The 22,441-nt window shown below is 49.3% G+C and overlaps 1 protein-coding gene across 4 annotated transcripts in view; it reads left to right on the top strand.

Annotated features, from left to right (window-relative positions):
• Window positions 1-4,260: 4,260 nt before the first annotated feature.
• Window positions 4,261-22,441, top strand: part of LOC139760545 (E3 ubiquitin-protein ligase MIB1-like) — an 84,666-nt gene continuing 66,485 nt past the window's right edge. For 3 of the 4 annotated variants that reach the window (XM_071683872.1, XM_071683869.1, XM_071683870.1), the window contains exon 1: window positions 4,261-4,297. In XM_071683872.1, coding sequence (XP_071539973.1) covers window positions 4,263-4,297 — 35 coding nt within the window. In that variant the 5' untranslated portion in view covers window positions 4,261-4,262. Of the gene's footprint in view, window positions 4,298-7,116; window positions 7,145-22,441 lie in introns of those variants that run through there. The other variant, XM_071683871.1, reaches the window with a different exon arrangement.

A 22,441-nucleotide genomic window follows, 5' to 3' on the forward strand; every position in this document is an offset into this window, starting at 1 on the left:
GTTTTAAGGGTTAGAACGGTCTCCCTTTTTTTTTTTTTTAAGAGAGTGGCTGAGTCATCGCATTCTCTCAAGAATGGAAAGTTTTAGTTCAGTAGAGGCGGGGCAGACGAGCAAGCACAGGCGCAAGTTCAGTAGAGGCGGGGCAGACGAGCAAGCACAGGCGCAAGTTCAGTAGAGGCGGGGCAGACGAGCAAGCACAGGCGCAAGTTCAGTAGAGGCGGGGCAGACGAGCAAGCACAGGCGCAAGTTCAAAGGCATACTTGTTCAGAACGGGAGGAGGGATAACTTTTGGTCCGCAAGCCTTACTTGCGGAGAGAGAGAGAGAGAGAGAGAGAGAGAGAGAGAGAGAGAGAGAGAGAGAGAGAGAGAGAGAGAGACTGCCGTAACCAAAGGCTAGAGTGAAGAGAGGAAGAACTCTCCGAGGGCAAATCTGTGGAGAAATTCCTGAGTGTAGACCAGAGGACAAGAGGACTTGGGTTGGTTGAGGACGGTGGGAGGGACTGACGTTGCCTGGCTCCCGTCGACTCATATATTTTTGCTCATCTCCGGAGCACGACGGTACGACCCTTGAGTATGATGGCCTCACTTCTACCCTGAGTCTTACTGTTAGATCAAGGGGCCGTATCCTCGTGTATACATTGGTTGTACCTTAGTGTTTCAGGGTTGCACCGTCGTGCTCAAGGGTTGTACCGTCGTGCTCAAGGGTTGTACCGTCGTGCTACGCGGTTGTACTGTCCTGCTCCAGGGTTGTACCGTTATGTTCAAGAGTCGTACCGTCTTGGTGAAAGATTGTGCCGCTATGTCCCGACTCGCACCGTCGTGCTTAAAAGTACATCTCAATTGTCATATCGACATGATCAAGTTGGCCCTAAGTGCTCAGTCGGTCGGGAGTGTGTGTGTGTGTGTATGTGTGTGTGTGTGCGTGTGTGTGGGAGGGGGGGGGAGAGGCTTCACGCTAAACATCAGAAAGAACAGATTTTACCCGTGGGAAATATGCCTTATTATATGCAAATACTCAAGAAGACTAGAAACATGTAGCTCATTTGTTAATGGAAATATTTAGAATGTTTCTATTACGTGGCTTAAAAAATACATATGCACACTAAATTAGGCTGTCGTGGCTGATGTATCCAACTAATTATTTGATTAGGAGGAAGAAGAAGAAGAAGAAGAAGAAGAAGAAGATTTGAGCAACCAGGGAGAGGGAGGGAAGGTCGGGCGAGCATTATACATAGCCCCATGATGTGTTCAGACTTGGAGTACCTTTATTGCGTTGAGGACGATGGTATGACCATTCGCTGAGGGTGAAATCATACCCCCTAAGGGTCTTGTCATCAAGGACTTTAAAGGATCGTGCGGCCTCCGTCGTGCTCATGGTGGGGTTAAGAGGAGGCAGGAGGAGTTGCCCCGTTGAAGGTGCTGCCGGTCGTAACAAGCGGCAGGTGGCAACCAAGGCCCCCCACCTCGCCTCAGGGCGATGAGTGTGTCAACCAGTAACTCGGGGAAGGTACATGAATGCATATGATTAGAATATTCATGAAAAGACTGTTCAGCAGATGCGAATTTCTTTCTCCTGTCTGTCATCCGGTTGGGAACACCTCGCCCGACCTGTGGGAGGTTCTCACGACCGATGAAGATGATGGGTATTACGTAAGAGTAGACTGTACCGTCCTCGCATCACAGGGTCACATGGAATGGCTGGCCAGTGTCACTCAGCCGTGGTGACCCCCCCTTCAGCACTCTGACATTCCCTGTTTACTTGCAACGGAAGAGTCATTGTACTCAGGGTTCATCATTCTGCTCAAGGGGTTAAGTCTTCGTATTGGAAGAGTTAAAGGTGCTCGTATCGAAGGCCTTAACTCTCCATACTCAGATGGTTAAATCACTTTGCCGTCATAGTGAAAGGGTTAAGACTAGTTCACAAGGGATGAGAGAGAGAGAGAGAGAGAGAGAGAGAGAGAGAGAGAGAGAGAGAGAGAGAGAGAGAGAGAGAGAGAGAGATTAAACTGGACGTTTGGTATATAGTTCAAAGAGAAAAGAATGAATGATTGAACTGAACGTTTGATCGCGAGAGCGTGGTGTATGTGTGTGTGTGTGTGTGTGTGTGTGTGTGTGTGTGTGCGTGTAATTATTTATTCTGTATGGGGAGGGAGTTTTACATGCGTGGAGCCCCATTTCTTGAATTTGTTCTGCTATCATAAGAATTATTAAACATGTGTATGCTGTTTACACTGGCAGCTTCATCGTTCGGTTTATTTCATTCGTGCACCCGTCGTAAGCTATAAAAGTACTTCTGTCCGTCTTTTCTAGCAAGTTTCTTGCTTATTTGCGCCTTTCGAAGAGGTGTTCAATGTATATGCGTCATCAAACTGGCTTAGAACCGTAAAGGTTTTGATCTAAGCACCCCATAACTCTTCTCTCTTCCAAAGAGGACAAATTTAAAGTCTCTAACCTTTCCCCGTAACTCGCCTGTTCTAATTCCGGTGCCATCTTTGTAGCTCTCCTCTGGACCTTCTTCATTAGTTCCCGAGTGTGATCCAGGTTAAATGTAGGGTGTGAACAGCTTACTTGATATATCCTACTTAAATGCAGTTCCCATTATAGATCGTTCATATGTCTTCCACTATTTCCTGGAACGTAAGGCTGTCTTTTATGAAGAGGGCCAATCCTCTTCCTCCTTTGTCTTCTCATTCCTTCCTGGCTACCAGAACAGATGGGGTCTTATGTCTTCGGTAAGTTTTGTCTACACAATTCCAACAATATCAGGCGCAAATTTTTTGTACACTCTCACCGCTCATAGTTTCCTTACTGTGTGTGTGTGTGTGTGTGTGTGTGTGTGTGAAGGTCCACGGGTGTCGTCATCCTGCGTCTCGATCACAGTTTACCAGGCTCTAGGTTCCACAAAGCCAGAATCATATGGGTCTTAGGAGCTGGTTGGGCGGGTGGCGGCGACGCAAGCCATTATTTCCATCACCACCTCGACCCCGACCATCGCCCCGCTCCTCAACCATCCCATCATCTTTGCCACCAGTCTCGATGGCCTCTTTGTTTTACTTGTCTTTTTCCATCCTCGTTTTCAGTACACCGTTGGTGGGTGTTTCGCCTTTTATCTCGAGGTGCTCTAACCCCTTGGAGCTTGACGGTCGGGTCAGGTCAAAGGTTAGGCTGTCATACTCTTTAAAGGTTGCAGCGTCATGCTCAAAGGACGCACCGACGTTCTAAAGGGGTCGTCCGCACGTGAGCGACGAGTGCGAGTGCTGACGGGCAGGAGACACCAGTGGTCGTCACGGGCATGGTGCCACGCCAGGCTGATGTGCGTGGTGGTGTTGGCACTGCCCAGGCTGCCACCATTACCCGGGCTGACTACAGTGCTCCCCGCTCGCTGATAAGGCTGTAACTACGGTACTCTCTCTGTCGTAAGGCACCTCAGGTGACGGAGCACAGGGTAAGGTGAATGATGAGGGGAGGAGAAGGATGGGGTTGGGTGAAGTTGGGGAGAAGGAAGGGGGTGGGATGAAGATAAGGGGAGAGTAGAAGGATGGATTAAGATGAAGATGAGGGAGGAGATGGATGAAGTAGGTTGAAAAAGAGGGAAGTAGAAGGATAGGATAGGGTGGAGGAGAGGAATGGATGATGTAGGGAGGAGGAGAGGAAGGAGGATGCCCCGTCGCCTCATTCATTTGACACCGCCAGGAAAAGACGCCGGTGGAGGGCCACTGGCGTGAGGGGCGGTAGGCAGGGGATGGGAAAGGTGGGTGAGGCGAGGGACACGTGCAGGAACGTGGAGTGGGGAGGGAGAGTGGTAAACAGTGGTCGTAGGGGAAGTTGATGTTCTGGGACAGGGACAGGAAAGGGAAGTCATAGTAAACGGTCGGTCGTTAAAGACGCCTGGGAGGTGGCCAGGGTACGCCAGCTGTCTGGCAGGGGCAGGTGGAGGGGGCACGCCATCCGCGGGAGGGTGGCCTCCGTACGCCAGCTGTCTGGCAGGGGCAGGTGGAGGGCAAGGGGCACGCCATCCAAGGGAGGTGGCCAGGGTACGCCAGCTGTCTGGCAGGGGCAGGTGGGGGGCAGGGGGCACGCCATTCACGGGAGGGTGGCCTCGGTACGCCAGCTGTCTGGCAGGGGCAGGTGGGGGGCAAGGGGCACGCCATCCACGGGAGGTGGCCAGGGTACGCCAGCTGTCTGGCAGGGGCAGATAGGGAGGGAGGGGAGTGCACGAGCGAGGAGGAGACGACACGCGCGAGTTAGTGAGGAGTTGGAGCATGGTGTGTGGGCTGCGGGGGCTGGAGCTGAAAAGGTAGACAGCTTTTTTTTTGTTTTTTTCTTTTACACAAGAAGGTTTTACTTGTCTAATTACACGTAGAGAAAACGTTCCCATGATAGTGTGGATAAAGGCAGATGGAAAGGTTTAGCGGAGAGTGGAGTCAACAGAAAACTATGGAGACTCGGGGGCGAGGGGGCGATTTTTCAGGGAGGGAAGAGTACGAGGTGGGTGAGGGGTGTGTTGCAGCGTGGAGGGGTGGGGGAGGTTGCAACGAGGCCATCACAGCTGCTGGCACCGTGGCACAGCTCCGTGGTACGAGGGGGCGAACTTAAGACATCGCAGTAAAGTAACCTCCCCCCCCCCCCCCCCAGGGAACACAAACAATAGATAGGACACGTGTTTTAAAAGTCACTTTTTGTTCATTATTTTTGTCTCGTTAGAACGTGGAATAAATTGAGGGCGAACAAGGCAGGCCCTGGGAGTCACTCTGTTTAGATGGGCCGGGTGGACGAGTGTCAGGCCAACGAGAGAGAGAGAGAGAGAGAGAGAGAGAGAGAGAGAGAACAACAGTAATGGTGTTGGCAGCGAGCGGAGCCACGGGCCTGCCAAGTGTTTATTAATATCAGCATCGTATATGCTGGTGGCCCTCGGGGAAGGGAATACACTACCTCAGGGGCCTTGTTCACAACGTGAGGATATTTGGACCATGGATATGGGCGGTTAGGCCGAGGGCCCTACTGCCTGGCCTGGCCTACACCCACACGTCTTTTGCTTACGCGTGTCCTCGTGCCTCGGTCTTGGTTCTTAGATATACACACAGCGCGGGATATATTGGTGACAGGGTCAGGATATACAGAGCTCGGGATATACTGGTGACAGGGGTCAGGATATACAGAGCTCGGGATATACTGGTGATAGGGTCAGGATATACAGAGCTCGGGATATACTGGTGACAGGGTCAGGATATACAGAGCTCGGGATATACTGGTGACAGGGGTCAGGATATACACAGTGCGGGATATACTTGTGACAGGCCAGATATACTCAGCTCGGGGTATAACAGCGACGATCTCGTAAAAGATGTTTTGATGGTTTCCAAACAGATTCTTAAAAAGTCTCTACAGCGATGCACACGTAACGGTTAGGCTTGTTACAGAGCCACAAGACAGTTAAAACTGACACTTAAGGGGAAAAAACAAATGAATCTTTGTCCGTAAATATACATATACTTGAGGATATAATTTAGTCTCTTTTGTGTATGTGTGTGTGTGTGTGTGTGTGTGTGTGTGTGTGTGTGTGTGTGTGTGTGTAAAGAACACATCACAAGAACACAGAAAAATTAATTAATTTGCTTTTTAATTCTCAGACATATGAGCTACAAGTTTATGTTTTGTTGTTTTTTTATATATTTCTTTCCCTCCTTGATCGCTTCTTTGTCTATGTATGTTACAAAGAAAACTCTCCCACAGTGATCTGCCATTTTTTACCCCAGAGTGGAATTCTTTGTAGCGGCATCATGAACAGCGGGGCGTCAGTATTGAGCATTTCCCTGATCGCCCGCCTCACTCACGTTAACTCTCCAATGCATTATAGTGTTCCGGGTAAAGGGTTCACTAAAACAGATTTATTGTAGTAATGTCTCCAGTGAGCCCCTTTTTTTTTTCTTTTCTTTTTTTTTAAAGAATGGCTCTGACTGCTGGCCAGTTTTCTGTATATTTCTCTTCACAAACAGACTACGGTCTTGTTCAGATGGTGTAGCTCATATGGGCCGATGCGTCCGGGTGTGCTGACGGGTTGCTGGTGTTTAACAGCCGAGGAAGACTTAGGGTACTCCTGAGGGAAGGGGAACTGAATTGCCACCCCAGCAGTAAACCCTGCCTGGCGGGTATGCATCATGGCCGGCCGAGGTAACGTTAGCGCGGAGGTGTGTCGAGGCGGACACGTTGCTTGGTTATGAGGTAATGAAGGGCTTGACGTTGGCTTAGATAACTGGATTTATTTTTAGTTTCGGATGTTGTTCGAGGTTGATATGGTGGTGCGAGACTGTGATCGCTGCCAGGTCTGATCACAGGCGCAGACCTGTGTAAGACATGACCTCTCTGGATGTGGACCTTGAGGGCCACATTAGCAGGGATGCCAACCAGCACATCTCCGAGTTGGGGATGTATATAGGATACATCCTGCTCTGAGTAGAGGATGTGTGTAGGATACGTCCTTGGGGTAAATCATCGAAGTGACTGGGATTTTGCTGCAAGGCAGATGGCCACACCTGATGTGGCCATCTGCCCTCACCTCGCAAAGGAGAAACTCGTCCTCTCTAAAGCAGTCGGCCTTTTTTCGACTCCGTGTTTGTGACTGCTCTCCAGTGATCATATGAGCCATTTTCTTTCTCCAGTTTGCTACTCTGTAATGTCTTCCCTGCAGCATCGCGGTGTGGCGTTCCTTCGGGTTCTCGTAAGATGCGATGGCGGAAGTGCTGATGCAGAAACATATGCCGCATGTACGTGGATGGTGGTGATGTGGTGTTGGTTTAGTAGTGGTGGTGATGGTGTGGGCCACGCGTGACTCGGTGACAAGGGACACTGTTTATCACCCTTCCTCTCTCTCTCTCTCTCTCTCTCTCTCTCTCTCTCTCTCTCTCTCTCTCTCTCTCTCTCTCTCTCTCTCCCGCTGTCTCTACCTCTCAGTATAATTTGATTTCTTCTGGACACACTGTTCACCGAGGCGTCAACACACGCACTGATATCATTATCTGTGATTTTATAACATAATTTCATAATGCTATCATTTGTGTAACTTCTCATCGTGTAAAACATCTGCTAACTTCATTTTCCTGTCTTTCCAGGTAAAGAATGGGAAGAGGTGGTGACCTGCGACGCAGTAAGTACGAGACCACAGAAATTTTTTTTCTTTATGTTAAACTTGCGACTTACACAGACTCCTCGCGTGTTGCTTTGTTTACTTCTGGATGATGGCGAGGGATGACCGCGGGCGTGAGTGGTCACCCGAGCCACCTCCGACCTGCCGGATGTTAGTGTTTATCGTTCACATGCTGCTCAGATATCCCTCCCAGTACCGTCACTTTAGGGAATGTCTCTACAGCTAGGGCACCGGGATCGGTACCGGAGTGCAGGTACCCCAGCTGGCACCGGGATCAGTACTGGAGTGCAAGTAGCCCAGGGGTCGCACCAACTTGCTCAGATGGATCGTCCCGTCGTGTTGTGAAGGACAAACACCAATAGGAACTTGTGACTGTTCGGGAGCGGAACGATACTTATTACTATGTACCGTATGTTGACTGTGTGTGTACACGGGCAGGGGTGCCATAGTTGCAGATACCTGAAGTGTTGGTCAGTGGCTCTGTTGCCCGCGAGTGGTACTCCCGTCTGGGGAGCATAACGAGGCCCAGGTCCAAGTCTCCACACGAAAACGTGGAAACGTAAAAGTAATGTAAAATGTGTAAATAAATTACGGTGGAAAGTAGGTATTAAATTGTAGATATGGTTCGTCAGAGACATAATGCCAGCATATCTCTGGCTCTCCTTTCCTTTATCTCCTCCTGCTCCTCATCCTCCTACTCCTTCCTTCCCCTTGATCCTTCATCCCCAATACTTCTTGTTCCTCTCTTCCTCCTGCTTCCTTCGTAAGTCGCGCCACTCCCTCATGCTCTTCCTTCCGCAACCCAAGGTTGAGGAGGCGGAGGACTGGAGCGTCGCGAAGGTTAGCAGGGAGAAGCGCATGGCGCCGCGCGGTTCATGACCTACTGCTCTCGCTCTTCCACATTATATTCCATGTTACTGATGGAGACGTTAGGGCTGCGTGTATCCTGCCTGCACTGTTGTGTCTGGCGAGGGTGACCGAGGAGTCGCTCTCCTGCCGTCTCCTGCTGCCTGGGGGTAGGGGGCTCCGGCCAGGGGGAAGAAGCAGACCCCAAAATAGCTAAATTGGGGTGCTTCAGGCGTTATGGCTTGCTGCAGGAGGGGAGGGACGGGGTGAAGGGAAGGTGAGGGCGAGGCTGTGGTGGGTACAAAAGGATGGGAGACAGACTGTGCTGGATACTGTTTAACTCCCTCTCCCATGTGAAAACTTACCGTCCCCAACCCCTTCCCCCTCTCTTACCACAGGAGGAAGGGGGAGAGGTTCTGGTGGATACAGAAGGATGGGGGAGAGGCTGTGATGGGTACGGGAGGTTAGGGAAGTTGTAGGGGAAACTAAAGAGAGGATACGGGAGATGGTGTTTATACCCCTCCACCACACACACACACACACACGCAGCAGGGAGGGTGGTAGCCGTGAGTGTACGCTGTTCCTCGCTGTGGTTTAATTTGCAAAACTAGGCTGACTCACAGGCTTGGGGTAAATTTAGCAGCAGTAAGTACCTCCCCCTTCCCCCTCCTGTTGGCGCCGTAGCGAGAGAGTGGTAGGATGACCACCCCTAATCCTCCACCAACCCACCCACAGACGTCGAGGACGTGAACCAGGGGTAAGGAGCGAGTCCTTGCCCCAGACACACGCCGCCGTCAGGTAAGGTAGGGCTCACACACACACACACACACACACACACACACACACACACACACACACACACACACACACACACACACACACCTTCCTCCACAGAAGCAGGGCTCATATACACACAGACCCCAAGTCAACTGAGGCAGAGCTCTAGATATACACACAAAAAAAAAAAACCTTCAGGTGAGGCAGGGCACTGCCATACACACAGACCCTCCCTCACCCATTACGTCAGGTGAGACAAGACATTGGCACACACCGACCCTCTCCTCCCGCCAGGCGAAGCAAGGCACTGATCTACGCAGACCCACACCCTCCCCTCTGCCTTCGTCGAGTGAGGCAGGACGCTGACATACACACAGCCCCCTGTCAGGTAAGGCGAGGCACTGACATACATACATACATACACCATCCTTCACCGTTAGGTGAGGCAAGGCATTGACATACACTCATACCTCCGTCATTTGAGGCTGGGTTCTGACCTTACATATATATATATATATATATATATATATATATATATATATATATATATATATATATATATATATATATATATGTGTGTGTGTGTGTGTGTGTGTGTGTGTGTGTGTGTGTGTGTGTGGACATAGCCCAAGCCGTAGCTATTTAGGATGAGAGCGAAAGTGACTATCATAATAGATAAAATAAAGAAAAATTGATTTGGACTTCTCAGGTGTTTGCAGACCCGACATTTAAAGGTGGAGAGGTTATAGGGAGGAGAGGAGGACGTAGAAAGGAAGAGTATTCCAGAGCTTTGCTGGTATGAGGGGAAAGAGGCATCATAACGGCCACTCCTCGTGTGACTGGTCTGCCAACCAAAATCTGAGGAAGGAGCAGGCTCTCAGAAGCCGCGGGTGTCAGACCGCTCACGAGAGGCCATGACCGAAAGAAAGAACGCCCGCAGAACCGCGAGAGGGCTCCAGGGTCGTTCCATTGTGTTTCAAGGTCGTATCATCGTCGTATTCGAGGGTCATACCGCCATGCTCGTGGACCCTTCCGTTGTGTTGAAGTTTTCGTACCGTCATGCTCGAGGCTCGTGCCATCGCGTTTGAGGGGTCGCAGCGTCACGCTGAAGGGTCGTTCCGCTGTGTTCAGGGGATCACAGGTGGAATTTTGTCAGATGCTCGACTTGGAGCCAGTCAAAGGTCACGTGTGAAATATTGAACATTGCGGCCGCTGGCGGGGACCAACATTTTTTTCGTTCTGGCCTCTCTCTCTCTCTCTCTCTCTCTCTCTCTCTCTCTCTCTCTCTCTCTCTCTCTCTCTCTCTCTCTCTCTCGTGTGGTGCGAGGTAACGACACGCTAGCTAACTAGCGCTGTAATGCACGTGTGGTGAGCGCGCCGTCTGCCTTGCTGCACAGTGTGTGGACCCCTCCCAGTTTATGAGCCTTGCGAGCGAGGATTCCCTGAGAAATGTCTCGCATGTTTCCGGAAGCGCGGGAAATATGAGATTTGCTTGATCTCTTATGTATGATTTCGTTTATATTTTATATCGCCTGATGAGAGAAAGTTACGTATGACAACATATCGCCTGATGAGAGAAAGTTACGTATTACAACATATCGCCTGATGAGAGAAAGATACCAATGACAACATATCGCCTGATGAGAGAAAGATACGTATGACAACATATTGCCTGATGAGAGAAAGATACCTATTACAACATACCGCCTGATGAGAGGAAGATACCTATTACAACATACCGCCTGATGAGAGAAAGATACCTATTACAACATACCGCCTGATGAGAGAAAGATACCTATTACAACATATCACCTGATGAGAGAAAGATACCTATTACAACATATCGCCTGATGAGAGAAAGATACCTATTACAACATATCGCCTGATGAGAGAAAGATACCTATTACAACATACCACCTGATGAAAGATACGTATGACAACATATTGCCTGATGAGAGAAAGATACCTATTACAACATATCGCCTGATGAAAGATACGTATAACAACATATCGCCTGATGAGAGAAAGATACATATTACAACATACCACCTGATGAAAGATACGTATTACAACATATCGCCTGATGAGAGAAAGATACGTATTACAACATATTGCCTGATGAGAGAAAGATACGTATTACAACATATCGCCTGATGAGAGAAAGATACGTATTGCAACATACCGCCTGATGAGAGAAAGATACGTATTGCAACATACCGCCTGATGAGAGAAAGATACGTATTACAACATACCACCTGATGAAAGATACGTATTACAACATATCGCCTGATGAGAGAAAGATACCAATGACAACATATCGCCTGATGAGAGAAAGATACGTATTACAACATATCGCCTGATGAGAGAAAGATACGTATTGCAACATACCGCCTGATGAGAGAAAGATACATATTACAACATACCACCTGATGAAAGATACCTATTACAACATATCGCCTGATGAGAGAAAGATACGTATTACAACATATCGCCTGATGAGAGAAAGATACGTATTACAACATATCGCCTGATGAGAGAAAGATACGTATGACAACATACCACCTGATGAAAGATACGTATTACAACATATCGCCTAATGAGAGAAAGACACCTATTACAACATATCGCCTGATGAGAGAAAGATACGTATGACAACATATCGCCTGATGAGAGAAAGATACGTATTACAACATATCGCCTGATGAGAGAAAGATACGTATTACAACATATCGCCTGATGAGAGATACATATTACAACATACCACCTGATGAAAGATACGTATTACAACATATCGCCTGATGAGAGAAAGATACGTATTACAACATATCGCCTGATGAGAGAAAGATACCTATTACAACATATCGCCTGATGAGAGATACATATTACAACATATCGCCTGATGAGAGAAAGATACGTATTACAACATATCGCCTGATGAGAGAAAGATACGTATTACAACATATCGCCTGATGAGAGATACATATTACAACATACCACCTGATGAAAGATACGTATTACAACATATCGCCTGATGAGAGAAAGATACGTATTACAGCATATCGCCTGATGAGAGAAAGATACGTATTACAACATATCGCCTAATGAGAGAAAGGTACGTATTACAGCATATCGCCTGATGAGAGACAGATACTAATTACAACACAGACTATAATGCTTTCCGTAATCCTACAGTGCAGATGTGTTTGAATTTCGTTCGCCATAAGCCCTTGAGAGCGGAGGTACACCTAGTCACGACCATGGTAAATTGTCGTTGGCTATAAAGGCTTGACGTTGAACGTGACCCCTATGAGGGTCAAGTCAGATTCCAGGCCCTCATGTGCAAGGGTCGTACCCGTGTGATCGTTTCGTCGCGCGACCTTTGGGTCAATTTTCTCGTGACGGAGAAAATATTCCGGACTAGAAATATGTAGTTGACGTTTCGTTTTCCGTTGGTGATATGTGATGACTGTAGTTCTGTAGTTGGAAACCCGGGTGTATGAGGCACTAGATGTTTGATGTGACTTTGGGGTCCGTGTTCTGACAGTGATTGTACAGTAGTACAGTAGACAAATATACCTGGTAGCTGTATCGTGCTATGAATACGTTCTAATATTAACCCTATTGGCCACTATGGTGCGATCCTTAAGCCACGCCGTTATGATAGGAGCACAACGGTACAACCCTTGAGCCACAACGGTGCAACCCTTGAGCCACAACGGTACGACCCGTCAGCTACAACGGTACGACCCTTGAGGACAACGGTACAACCCTTGAGCACAACAGTACGACCCTTCAGCTACAACGGTGCGACCCTTGAGCACGACGGTACAACCCTTCAGCTACAACGGTACGATCCTTGAGCACAACGGTACGACCCTGGAACACAACGTTACGACCCTTAAGCCACAACGGTACGACCTTTCAGCTACAACGGAGCGATCCTTGAGCACATCAGTACGACCCTAAGGCAAGGTGGCCTGGCCTTTGATTGAGGTTCTAAGCCAGACCCGTAAGGTCATACTGTCTTTTTCAGTAGCTTGAATACGATTCACTGGCGATCCCAGTATATACCTGCGGTGGAAGGTGATCCGTTCTCTGTTCATTCGGTCTTGGGAAAACTACAGAAGCTATTGTTATTTTTTTCTAAACTTCCGTATTGACATTACTGATCTGGTCAAAAATCACGCTTTGTGTTCTAAAAACCAGAAACTGATGAAAACGATCAGAAATCACACAGGTCTGTTTTCAATTCTTAATTTTTCTTTTTTCGTTTTCAAACATTTTGCCGTCCCTGTACAGCCATATCACTAAGATTACATAGAACAAGAAATCATATTGTGTAATGGTTACGAAAATGACTTTATTATTCAGTCTGCCTCTGTATTCATTACAGTTACTCCTCCTCAACACACCGGGTTAATAACCTGGTAACCAGGTTGTATCGTTTTACCAGCAGAAGCGGGTCAAGGCTCAGTATGATGATCCTCGTATGTGTGTTTGCACGTTAAGTCGTAGTTCATGTTGTTGCTGTTGCAGGATCCCTCGCATGGGACTTGGAACGTGAGATAGATGGCGGCACACAACATCATGTTGTGTATAGCCTGATGGAAGTTGTGCCAGAGGAAGCGCTGTCATTATCAACCAGTATTCTGTTGGGGGGAAAAAGAATATCTGTGAAGGTTCTTTGTTGATCATTTGTTTGGGGAAGGGGAAAGAATTTAAGAACATCGGAAAAAGTGTCTTTTGTTCCTTGCAAACTACAGACTCTCTGGGACTTCCAACCCCCCTGCCCTAGTCCCCAGACAAGGGAGATTTCCCCCTCACCCTCACCTCCACCCCACCCGAGAACAGCACCAACCCCCTGGACCCCAGACCAGTGGCATCGACCTCCAGGACTCGTACGAGACTAGGTCAGCGCCTCTCCTGGGTCCCCGATCAGAAGGGCACCTGACCTCTCAAATCCACGACCATTGTAAGCCTCTCGACTCCCGACTAGGGCAGCCCTCACGACTCCCGACCAGGGCAGCCCTCACGACCCCCGACCAGGGCAGCCCTCACGACTCCCGACCAGGGCAGCCCTCACGACTCCCGACCAGGGCAGCCCTCACGACTCCCGACCAGGGCAGCCCTCACGACCCCCAACCAGGGCAGCCCTCACGACCCCCGACCAGGGCAGCCCTCACGATCCCCGACCAGGGCAGCCCTCACGACCCCCAACCAGGGCAGCCCTCACGACCCCCGACCAGGGCAGCCCTCACGACCCCCGACCAGGGCAGCCCCCACGACTCCCGACCAGGGCAGCCCTCACGACCCCCAACCAGGGCAGCCCTCACGACCCCCGACCAGGGCAGCCCTCACGATCCCCGACCAGGGCAGCCCTCACGACTCCCGACCAGGGCAGCCCTCACGACTCCCGACCAAGGCAGGCCTCACGACTCCCGACCAAGGCAGCCCTCACGACTCCCGACCAGGGCAGCCCTCACGACTCCCGACCAAGGCAGCCCTTCACGACCCCCGACCAGGGCAGCGGCCCTCTGGAACGCCATCAAGGGCAGCAGCCCTTTGGTACCCCCATCATGGGCAGCGGCTATCACGACCCCCGACGAGTTTCACGTGCTGTTTTTCCAAGTTCCTCTGCGGATGTAAATCTGTTTGACAGCCGTGTTATAAATGGTCGTATTGAGCTCTTGACATTTCTGTCGTTGCTGGACACTGTATTGACTTCACCTGAGGATTGTAGTGAAACATTATCTGGCCTGATAAAGAGATGACAGTCGTGGCCCAAGGCATATGTTTGGATTATCAAGTCTCACCTTAAGCGAAGTAGAAATAATGTTTGTATGAAAAAAGAAATGTTTTTGTGTTGGATTTTTTCGTCTTCGCTAGTTTCCTTATTCTTCTTGCAATCATTCCTTACCTGGAACTTTAAATTCCTCATTTTAGGAGGAATTGAAATCTAAAAGAACCGTCCAAAGACATATCTCACACCGGGGAGAAGGGCGCCGTCACCTTCAGGATCAAGGTCAAATATGTGTCCGTCTTACCACCTTCTTGTCCGAGACATAACTCTATTATTTGTTAATATATCCGTATGAATCCCGGCATACGTAAGTACCATGTAATGACGAAGTGTCGCGTTCGATGATTAGGTCACTGTGACGTTAGAGTGCAAGATTAAGGTCAAAATATAATAAAAAAACATTGTCTGTCCCATTACTTCGTTAATTGTGAAGATAGTTTTACGACACTCGAAAGATACATCATAAAAAGTGAGAGTTTTGCAAATTTTCATTAGGTCAATGTGACCGTGGACTCTAAGGTCAGGGTTATATATGTGCCTCTCTACCTTGTTCGGGCAATACAAATGACCAATGCCCAACGTTGTTTAAGCCACATTTGTGGTGGTCCTGTTTTAGTTTCTAGTTTCATTTAAACAACTGCCTCGGCTTTGGTTTGAATTTGTTTTATGAAATGAAACACGAGAGAACGTCTGAATATAATCGTAGGCGGCGGGTGTGGAAGGAGCGGCCTTCATATTCTAAGTCTTTCAAGATGTGATCTGTGGAAATATTCCTGGCGCGGGTGACCACAGTGAAGCAGCCTGGAAACACCAGACGTTGTGTGTTGTAAAGGGACTACATTTGGCCATGTTGTAGGGCCCACACACCTATGAGGTTTGTTATCCCACGACATTAAAGTTTTGCAAGCCCTCAGCATCATAGATGTGGACATATTGATTAAAAGCCTGAGAAATTTAAAGGTATTATAGACACATAGTTTAAGAGGTTTCGATAGCTCTGCCGTACATGCCAACGCCATGAGGAGTGTAGGCGGTGTCTTAAATCCACAGGACCATGTAAACTACCGCGTGATATGGGAGAGAGACGTAATGGATGCATGGGATTTGGAGTGTATATTGTGATCCCAGGACAGGTTGTAATCCCACTGAAGCAGCGATTAAGAGCCCCTGTTTGAATCCCATACCTTGACGAGTGTGGAGATAATTTGATAACCTTGGCAAAGTATAGAAGGGTTGGCCAAAACACTAGGAGTGTGTGAAGGAAGATGGAATCCCATGACAGTAGGGTTTTGAAGAGTTTTAATCCTATTTAGGAACTGCTATAATCCTATAAGTACGGGCTTGATGGATGTAATGCCACCATATGGGATTTGGGGAGTCTTATGTAATCCCTCAACAGGAGGGCCATAAAGAATGTTCTAGCTCCACTGCTGCTGGGGTTTGGAGAGTGTGGTAATCCTTCATCACCGTAGGTTCAGAGAGGAATTCCTGTAAATCCCACAGACGTAGATTGTAAGTACAAAAAAAAAAAGATGTAATCCCATAGGTTTGTAATCCTACACCACCAGGGGTTTAGGTCTGGTAGTTTTTGTAGCTGTATGATACCAGGGGGGACTTGGTAAGCTCTGTGTTACTCCCTCACCACTTGAGGATTTTTTTTTCGGAGAATGTCATGTAATTTCCACCACACAAGAGGGTAGGGACGGAGAGGATATGGTACTTTTCTGGGGTTTTTTTGCAAAGTGTTACTGTACTCCTTAAGACACTGGGTGTTGGAGGTGTCGTGTCAGAGTGTGGGGAGTGTGTTCGAGTATTACTGTGTTGTTTTTTCTTCGTCTTTTTCAAGTAACTTACTCATCACTCAAAAGGTCTGGGAAGTGTATTGTGATCGCGAAGCCCCTCGTATTCAGAGAACTCCCTGTCGCCCATGCCACACAACGCTTGTCTCTCTGGTGTGGTGTAATCCCGTAAGATGAGGGATTGTAGAGTGGTTATGCCGGGAGATCCTGCGGGATAATGTAGGACTCATGTCTGAGGAAGCCGCGCACTGCTCTCACGAGACGGGGGAAGGACCCGCGTCTCCCTCACACATCGCCAACAGCATCATGGCGAAGCTAGCCTTAAAACGAAGGACTTTCCCGTAATTTTATGCATTTTGGTATTTCTAGGATCTTGTGTTCTGGTTCTACCTTGACTGTAAAGTTCCTGAGTATGGTAGGTGTAGGATAGAAGTGTATGTTGTTGTTATTGTTTGAAATCGGTTGTGGTTGTTGGCGTTTGAATGGGACGGCCACGGGCGTTGTTGCCCGCTAGCTGTCCCACCGCGTTGCCAGACGTACAGACCTCTGAGGACCCGTGCCAGCTGATTGGTGCAGGGTGTGCCTCCCTGTAGGAGTCAAGTGGTGCGTCATCCCGGGTTGGCACTCTTCTTCATCCACCTAATCTAGACAAGAACTTAACGAATTGTTTAAAAGACGTATTTCTCGTTGAGTTGTCTCAAACGTACAGTATCCTTTCCATCACTTTTATTTTCTCTCTTGTGATGATTTCGAGGAATGGTTCCTTGTTGTGCCAGTTGTAGGAATTATTTCTGCATATTTGGTTTTTCATGGATGGCTTGACAAGCTCTTCTCTCCATGCTCATTGTTTTTCGCTTGTGAGATGAATCGAGCTCTTTTTTCTTTTTCTTCTCGGCACAAATACATTATTATTTGAAATTTCTTATTTCGTAATGTTTTCGTTTATGTTTTGATGGCAGTTTCGTATGGTACTTCTGAAAAACAGGGATTAATAAATCGCTTATTTTTCAGTACACTGTGCATTTCCCGCGTGTGTAGGGAGCGTCCTAGGACTGTGGGTGGAGTGCAGCCAGGACTGAGGATAGCAATACCAAGGTCTCGTCGAGTCGGGGAAGGTCCTCCTCGTCTGCGTCCAGCGTTTGGCTTACAACAGTAATCTGCGCAGATTAACCCCGCGAGCAAGAGCGTCCAATGTTGCGTCCCCCCCCCCCCCCCCCCCCACCCCTTGGTTATGATGGCATGACCTTTGACACGACCCTTGAAGGTCGTACCGTCGTTGCTCGTGGGATTAGCTAATGGCCAGAATGATATCTAAAAGTCCATGTGCAGCGTCCCAGGTCAGAAGCACTTGGCTAGTGACGGTGCTGCAGCTCTACACGAACCTGAACCTCCTCCTCCTCCTCCTCGTCCTCCTCCTCCTCCTCCTCCTCCTCAGCGTACTGCTACGTACCCTTCGCCTGGGGCCTGAGTCTTCCTCGCCTCTTGATTTGATTTGCACAGCAGGTATCCTCAAGCAAGTTTATTGTGCACCCCAGGCTCATCCTTGTGAGCGGTAGCGCCAAAAAGATTAGAGGTCATAAAGGGTCTTTGCCAGATCCTCAGTGGGGTAATGATGACTTTGGTTATCACAAAATTGGTCCATTACGTAAGCTTCATTACATACATTGATTACGTAGTCTTTCATTTGGTAGACACTTCTCTTAATTGTCAACATAACTGATTCAGTATTTCTATTTCATTGTATAATACTCATAGTTTCATCATTATTTTGGAGTAAGTTTATGTAACTCCTTCTGAATTTCTGCGAATGTCACGAATGAACATAACGTGGAGCAAACGCAACGTTGATTGGTCAACTTCGGCGTCGAGCAAGACTCGAAAGAGCGCGTTGCTGATTGGTAAATGTCGCATTTTGCTGATTGGATGACGGCTGCCTCGCTATCTTGGGATGCAGGAGAAAAGGGGGAGGGGTTGGGGGGGAGCAGGGTGGTGGGCGTGTGACGTAAAGGCATTAGTGACCTCTCTGAAATATTATTGTATTTTTACTACACGTTTTGAGTTATTGAAAGACTGTGACATTATCTTCGATCACACACATTCCCACGTAAGGCTGTACCATGCAGAAGTAGAAGTATAAAGCTCCCTGGTTAAACAGCTCCCAGGAGTGGAGATTACCATATGTGTGTGCTCGTCGTCAAAGCATTTTCGAACACCATGGTGTGATCGACATGATGGCCTGGCCTGTCGACCTGTGTTACTCAAGGGTCAAAGGCCAACATATGTCATGCTGGCACTTCACCGTATTATGGATAGGGTTACTCTTCTCTTATAGATTATATTATTTTATATATAGATCTTGACGTCAATGCCAAGGATCGTAGCATGGTGCTCAAGGGGTCGCTGTCTCATACTGAAGGTGTTGATGCCACCTTCCGTGGACACCCACGGTAATATCATGATATTCGACCGCCAGAGGCTCTCTCTCTCTCTCTCTCTCTCTCTCTCTCTCTCTCTCTCTCTCTCTCTCTCTCTCTCTCTCTCTCTCTCTCTCTCTGCCTGTGGTTTACAGTTTACGTCACCATAGGAATGGTCAAGTTCTGTGTTGTTCCCACGGTCATATATCTGGGTCCTATAATCTAGGGGAATACGAAAAGTCCGCCAGTCACGTGAATCCACGTAAAGTAGCTGCTGCCCCTGTTTGGTGTGGGTAGTCAGCACCCAGCTGTGTGGGAGTCACCCAAGGCCGCACCTGCAGGTGCCAAGGGTCCTCTCACCGGTGATTCTTGGTACAAAAATGGGTGGGAATGACAGCTGTTGTAGCACATTACCACCGGATAATCCTTCGTTTGCACAGTGGCCTCTGAACTGACCATAGACGACCAGTTTCTTCGGACTGTCCAGTGGGCTTGCACATTTGTAGCCTTTAAGGTTCTCAGAATTTTGTGGGTCTCAAGGGTTGTGGCTTTCAGGGGTCTCGAATCGAGAATTCCGGGTCTCAAGTGGAGGGTATTAGGTCTCATATCGAGGGCTTCAAGTCTCTCGTCGAGGTTACTAGGTTTCGGGTCGAGGGCATCGAGTCTTTAAGGCCTCGTGTTCGGTGATGGAGGGGGACTTCTCAAGGTCTTGATCAAGACGTCAACAAACATCCCAGTAGGACTGCCAACAGAACACCGCGAGCAGGTGTGGATATGGCACCAGAGGCTGGGGGGAGTCAGGTGGCAAGCCTGGTGGGGAGGTGCGGAAGGACACCGTGGTGGTGGCAGCCCAGCTGCACCGAGCTATTATTGGAGGCTGGCGAAAGTGGTGGAGACAGACCAACACCCATACGTACAGGTCGATGGTCCGCCAGGGCGCACCAGCTGTCCTGCATCCCCAAGGAACACACACACACACACACACACACACACACACACACACACACAGTCTCGAGCTTCAGCAACGCCTCAGACGTAGGACACAGAGTCACAGGAAGCCTGCCAGGATGCTGTTCCATCGAGAATATTGAGCTGGATTGTTAGGTTGATAGTACCAGGAAGGAAGATAATTAACAGGTCAGGGGAGTGAAGCCAGGGTGTATGGGAGACCCGTCGAGAACAAGCAGGGCGTTGCTACTGGAGAGAGAGAGAGAGAGAGAGAGAGAGAGAGAGAGAGAGAGAGAGAGAGAGAGAGAGAGAGAGAGAGAGAGAACAAGGGCGATGATAGGGGTTGGGGACGTCTGAGAAACCAAGCAGGATGTTGATGATGGGGACTAAGCAAGTAGGTTATGGGAGGTGGGGAGAAAGCAGAGTGCGAGCAGGTTGGGACATCAGGTGAAGCTTTAGTCAGGGAGGCGGGTAAGAAAGGCCACCATGGTTCAGTGGGGTAGGGGGAGAGTGAGCACGGGAGGGAGGTGGAAGTAGAGCAAGCAGAGTGTGGGGCTGAGGGAGGGAAGCTGCATGTTGGAATGTGGAGAGTAAGCAACGTGCACATAAAGGGGAGAGAATAGGCAGTGGCTAGGGGACAGGAAGAGGACAAGTAAGGTGTATGTGGACGGAAAGAGAACAGGCAGGGTTTAGAGAACATGGAAAAGAGTACTCATGGTCTTGGAGCCGGGAGAGAGCACACGGGGTGTAAGAGACAGGGGGAGAGTAGGCGGAATACGGGGGGACAGGGAGAGAACAAGCAGAGTGAAAGGGACGGAAAGAGAACAGACGGGATGAAGGGGACGGAAAGAAAACTGGCACGGTGTAGGGGACGGGAAGAGAACAGAGAGAATCTAAGGGGGAAGAGTTCTGCTTGTTAACAAGGCGGGGAGAGAGGTGGCAGGATGTAGGAGGTAGGGAGAGAGCAAGCAGGATGTAGGAGGTGGAGAAAGAGTAAGTAGGTTATATGAGGCGTGAAGAGAACAACGGGGAGAGAGAGGAGGTAGGTTGTAGGAGACGGGAAGAGATTAGAGGGAGTAGATGGGAAGAGAACATGCAAGGTGTAGGGGACGGGGAGAGAACATGCAAGGTGTATGGGATGGGTAGAGAGCAGTCAAGGTTTAGGGAACGGAGAGAGAGCAGGTGCGATTTAGGAGACGGGGAGAAAGCAGGCAAGGTGTAGATGACAAAGAGGGAGGTAGCAGGTAGGATGTAGGGGACGGGAAGAGAGAGTAAGTAGGGTGTAGGGGACGGGAAGAGAGAGTAAGTAGGGTGTAGGGGACGGGGAGAGAACAGGCAGGGTGAAGGGGACGGGGAGAGAAAGAGTAGGTAGGATGTAGGGGATAGGGAGGTAGGTAGTAGGCAGGGTGGCGGCCCTCCGGGCTGGTGGTACTAAGAGGACTGCCGTCAGCTCCACCTCCAGCACCTCTTCAAGGTCTTCCTTGTCTTGGCGTTTTTTGCCTGGAGAGATAATGCTGCTACTGCCACCCGACCAGGATCATATCCCACCCCTTAACATAAGTACCCCCTTGTACACACATAAGCACTTCTTCCCCAGACATAGATACTCCCTCCACAAACATATGTACCCCATTCTACGGAGATAAGAAACCTTTTGTCTCATATAGAGCTTCCTTCCCCCTCCGTCTAACGAAATCCCCCCTACCACCCCCCCCTCTCTCTCTCTCTCTCCCCCTTCCCTAACATTGGTGTCCCCTCCCCCTAACATATATGCCCCCCCCCCCAACCCCACCCCTAACATAAGAACCTCACCTCCGTGGCACGACATGCCCGGCGACCTGCTACTGGCTCGGGCTGGCACGGGGCCTGGCCTAGCGCCAGCAGTGCCGTGTATGGGCAAATTTGGCCGTCGGGGGAAGAGTGCTCCCTCCTCCCTGCCTTCCCCAGGTTCCCACCCCCCAGCCAGCGGGTATGGTTACCCTACACACGGCCGCCGGGGGGGGGGGGGTATAGGCCAGGGCACTACCTGTCAGCATGGCTCACCCTAACTGGTCTTATGCAAATACATGACAACTATATAGCATCGTTGGTCTGTCTTTACCTGAAGTACGAGTGACATCTTATCTGCATGTTGGAGTGTGTTGTTGCATGTGTCCCGTGGACACTAATTCTTATGATCAGTGCAGAAAAAAAAGAACGTAATTCTCAGTCCGAATGATGATTCAGATGCTACAGATACGTTGACGAAGTGAGACTCGTAAATCTCCAACATTTCTAAGCGTCTACTTGGTTGAGCTGCAGCGTGGTGAGGGAAATCACCGGTACGAATGACGCTGGAGCCATCTCCTCTAACCCTCGTTCATGACAGTGATGCTGGGCGCCGATGGTGATGACGATGACTGGGGTTGGGGGAGGGATGGGCAGGAACCAGGAGGAAAGGGTGCACAAGGTGTCGAACCCTGGGCCCGTGCCGCAGGGGACCCCAAGCTTAAGCACAAATATTTGAAATACATGGAGGTTGTCTGGGCATGGCGAGCTCGAGTTCAAGAAAACTGATTGCTGAATCTTGTAAGGTTGGGAGTGGGGGGTGAGGAAGATGGCCTGCATAACTGAGGGGGGAAGCAGCGTTCCATTACATAGGGAGGGAGAACGTGTAAGGGTGCCCAGGGTAAGTGTTGGTGATCAGTGGATACGTAGGTGTCAAGGCAGTGTC

Source organism: Panulirus ornatus, chromosome 37 (genome assembly GCF_036320965.1).
Source record: "Panulirus ornatus isolate Po-2019 chromosome 37, ASM3632096v1, whole genome shotgun sequence".
Lineage (NCBI taxonomy): Eukaryota > Metazoa > Arthropoda > Malacostraca > Decapoda > Palinuridae > Panulirus > Panulirus ornatus.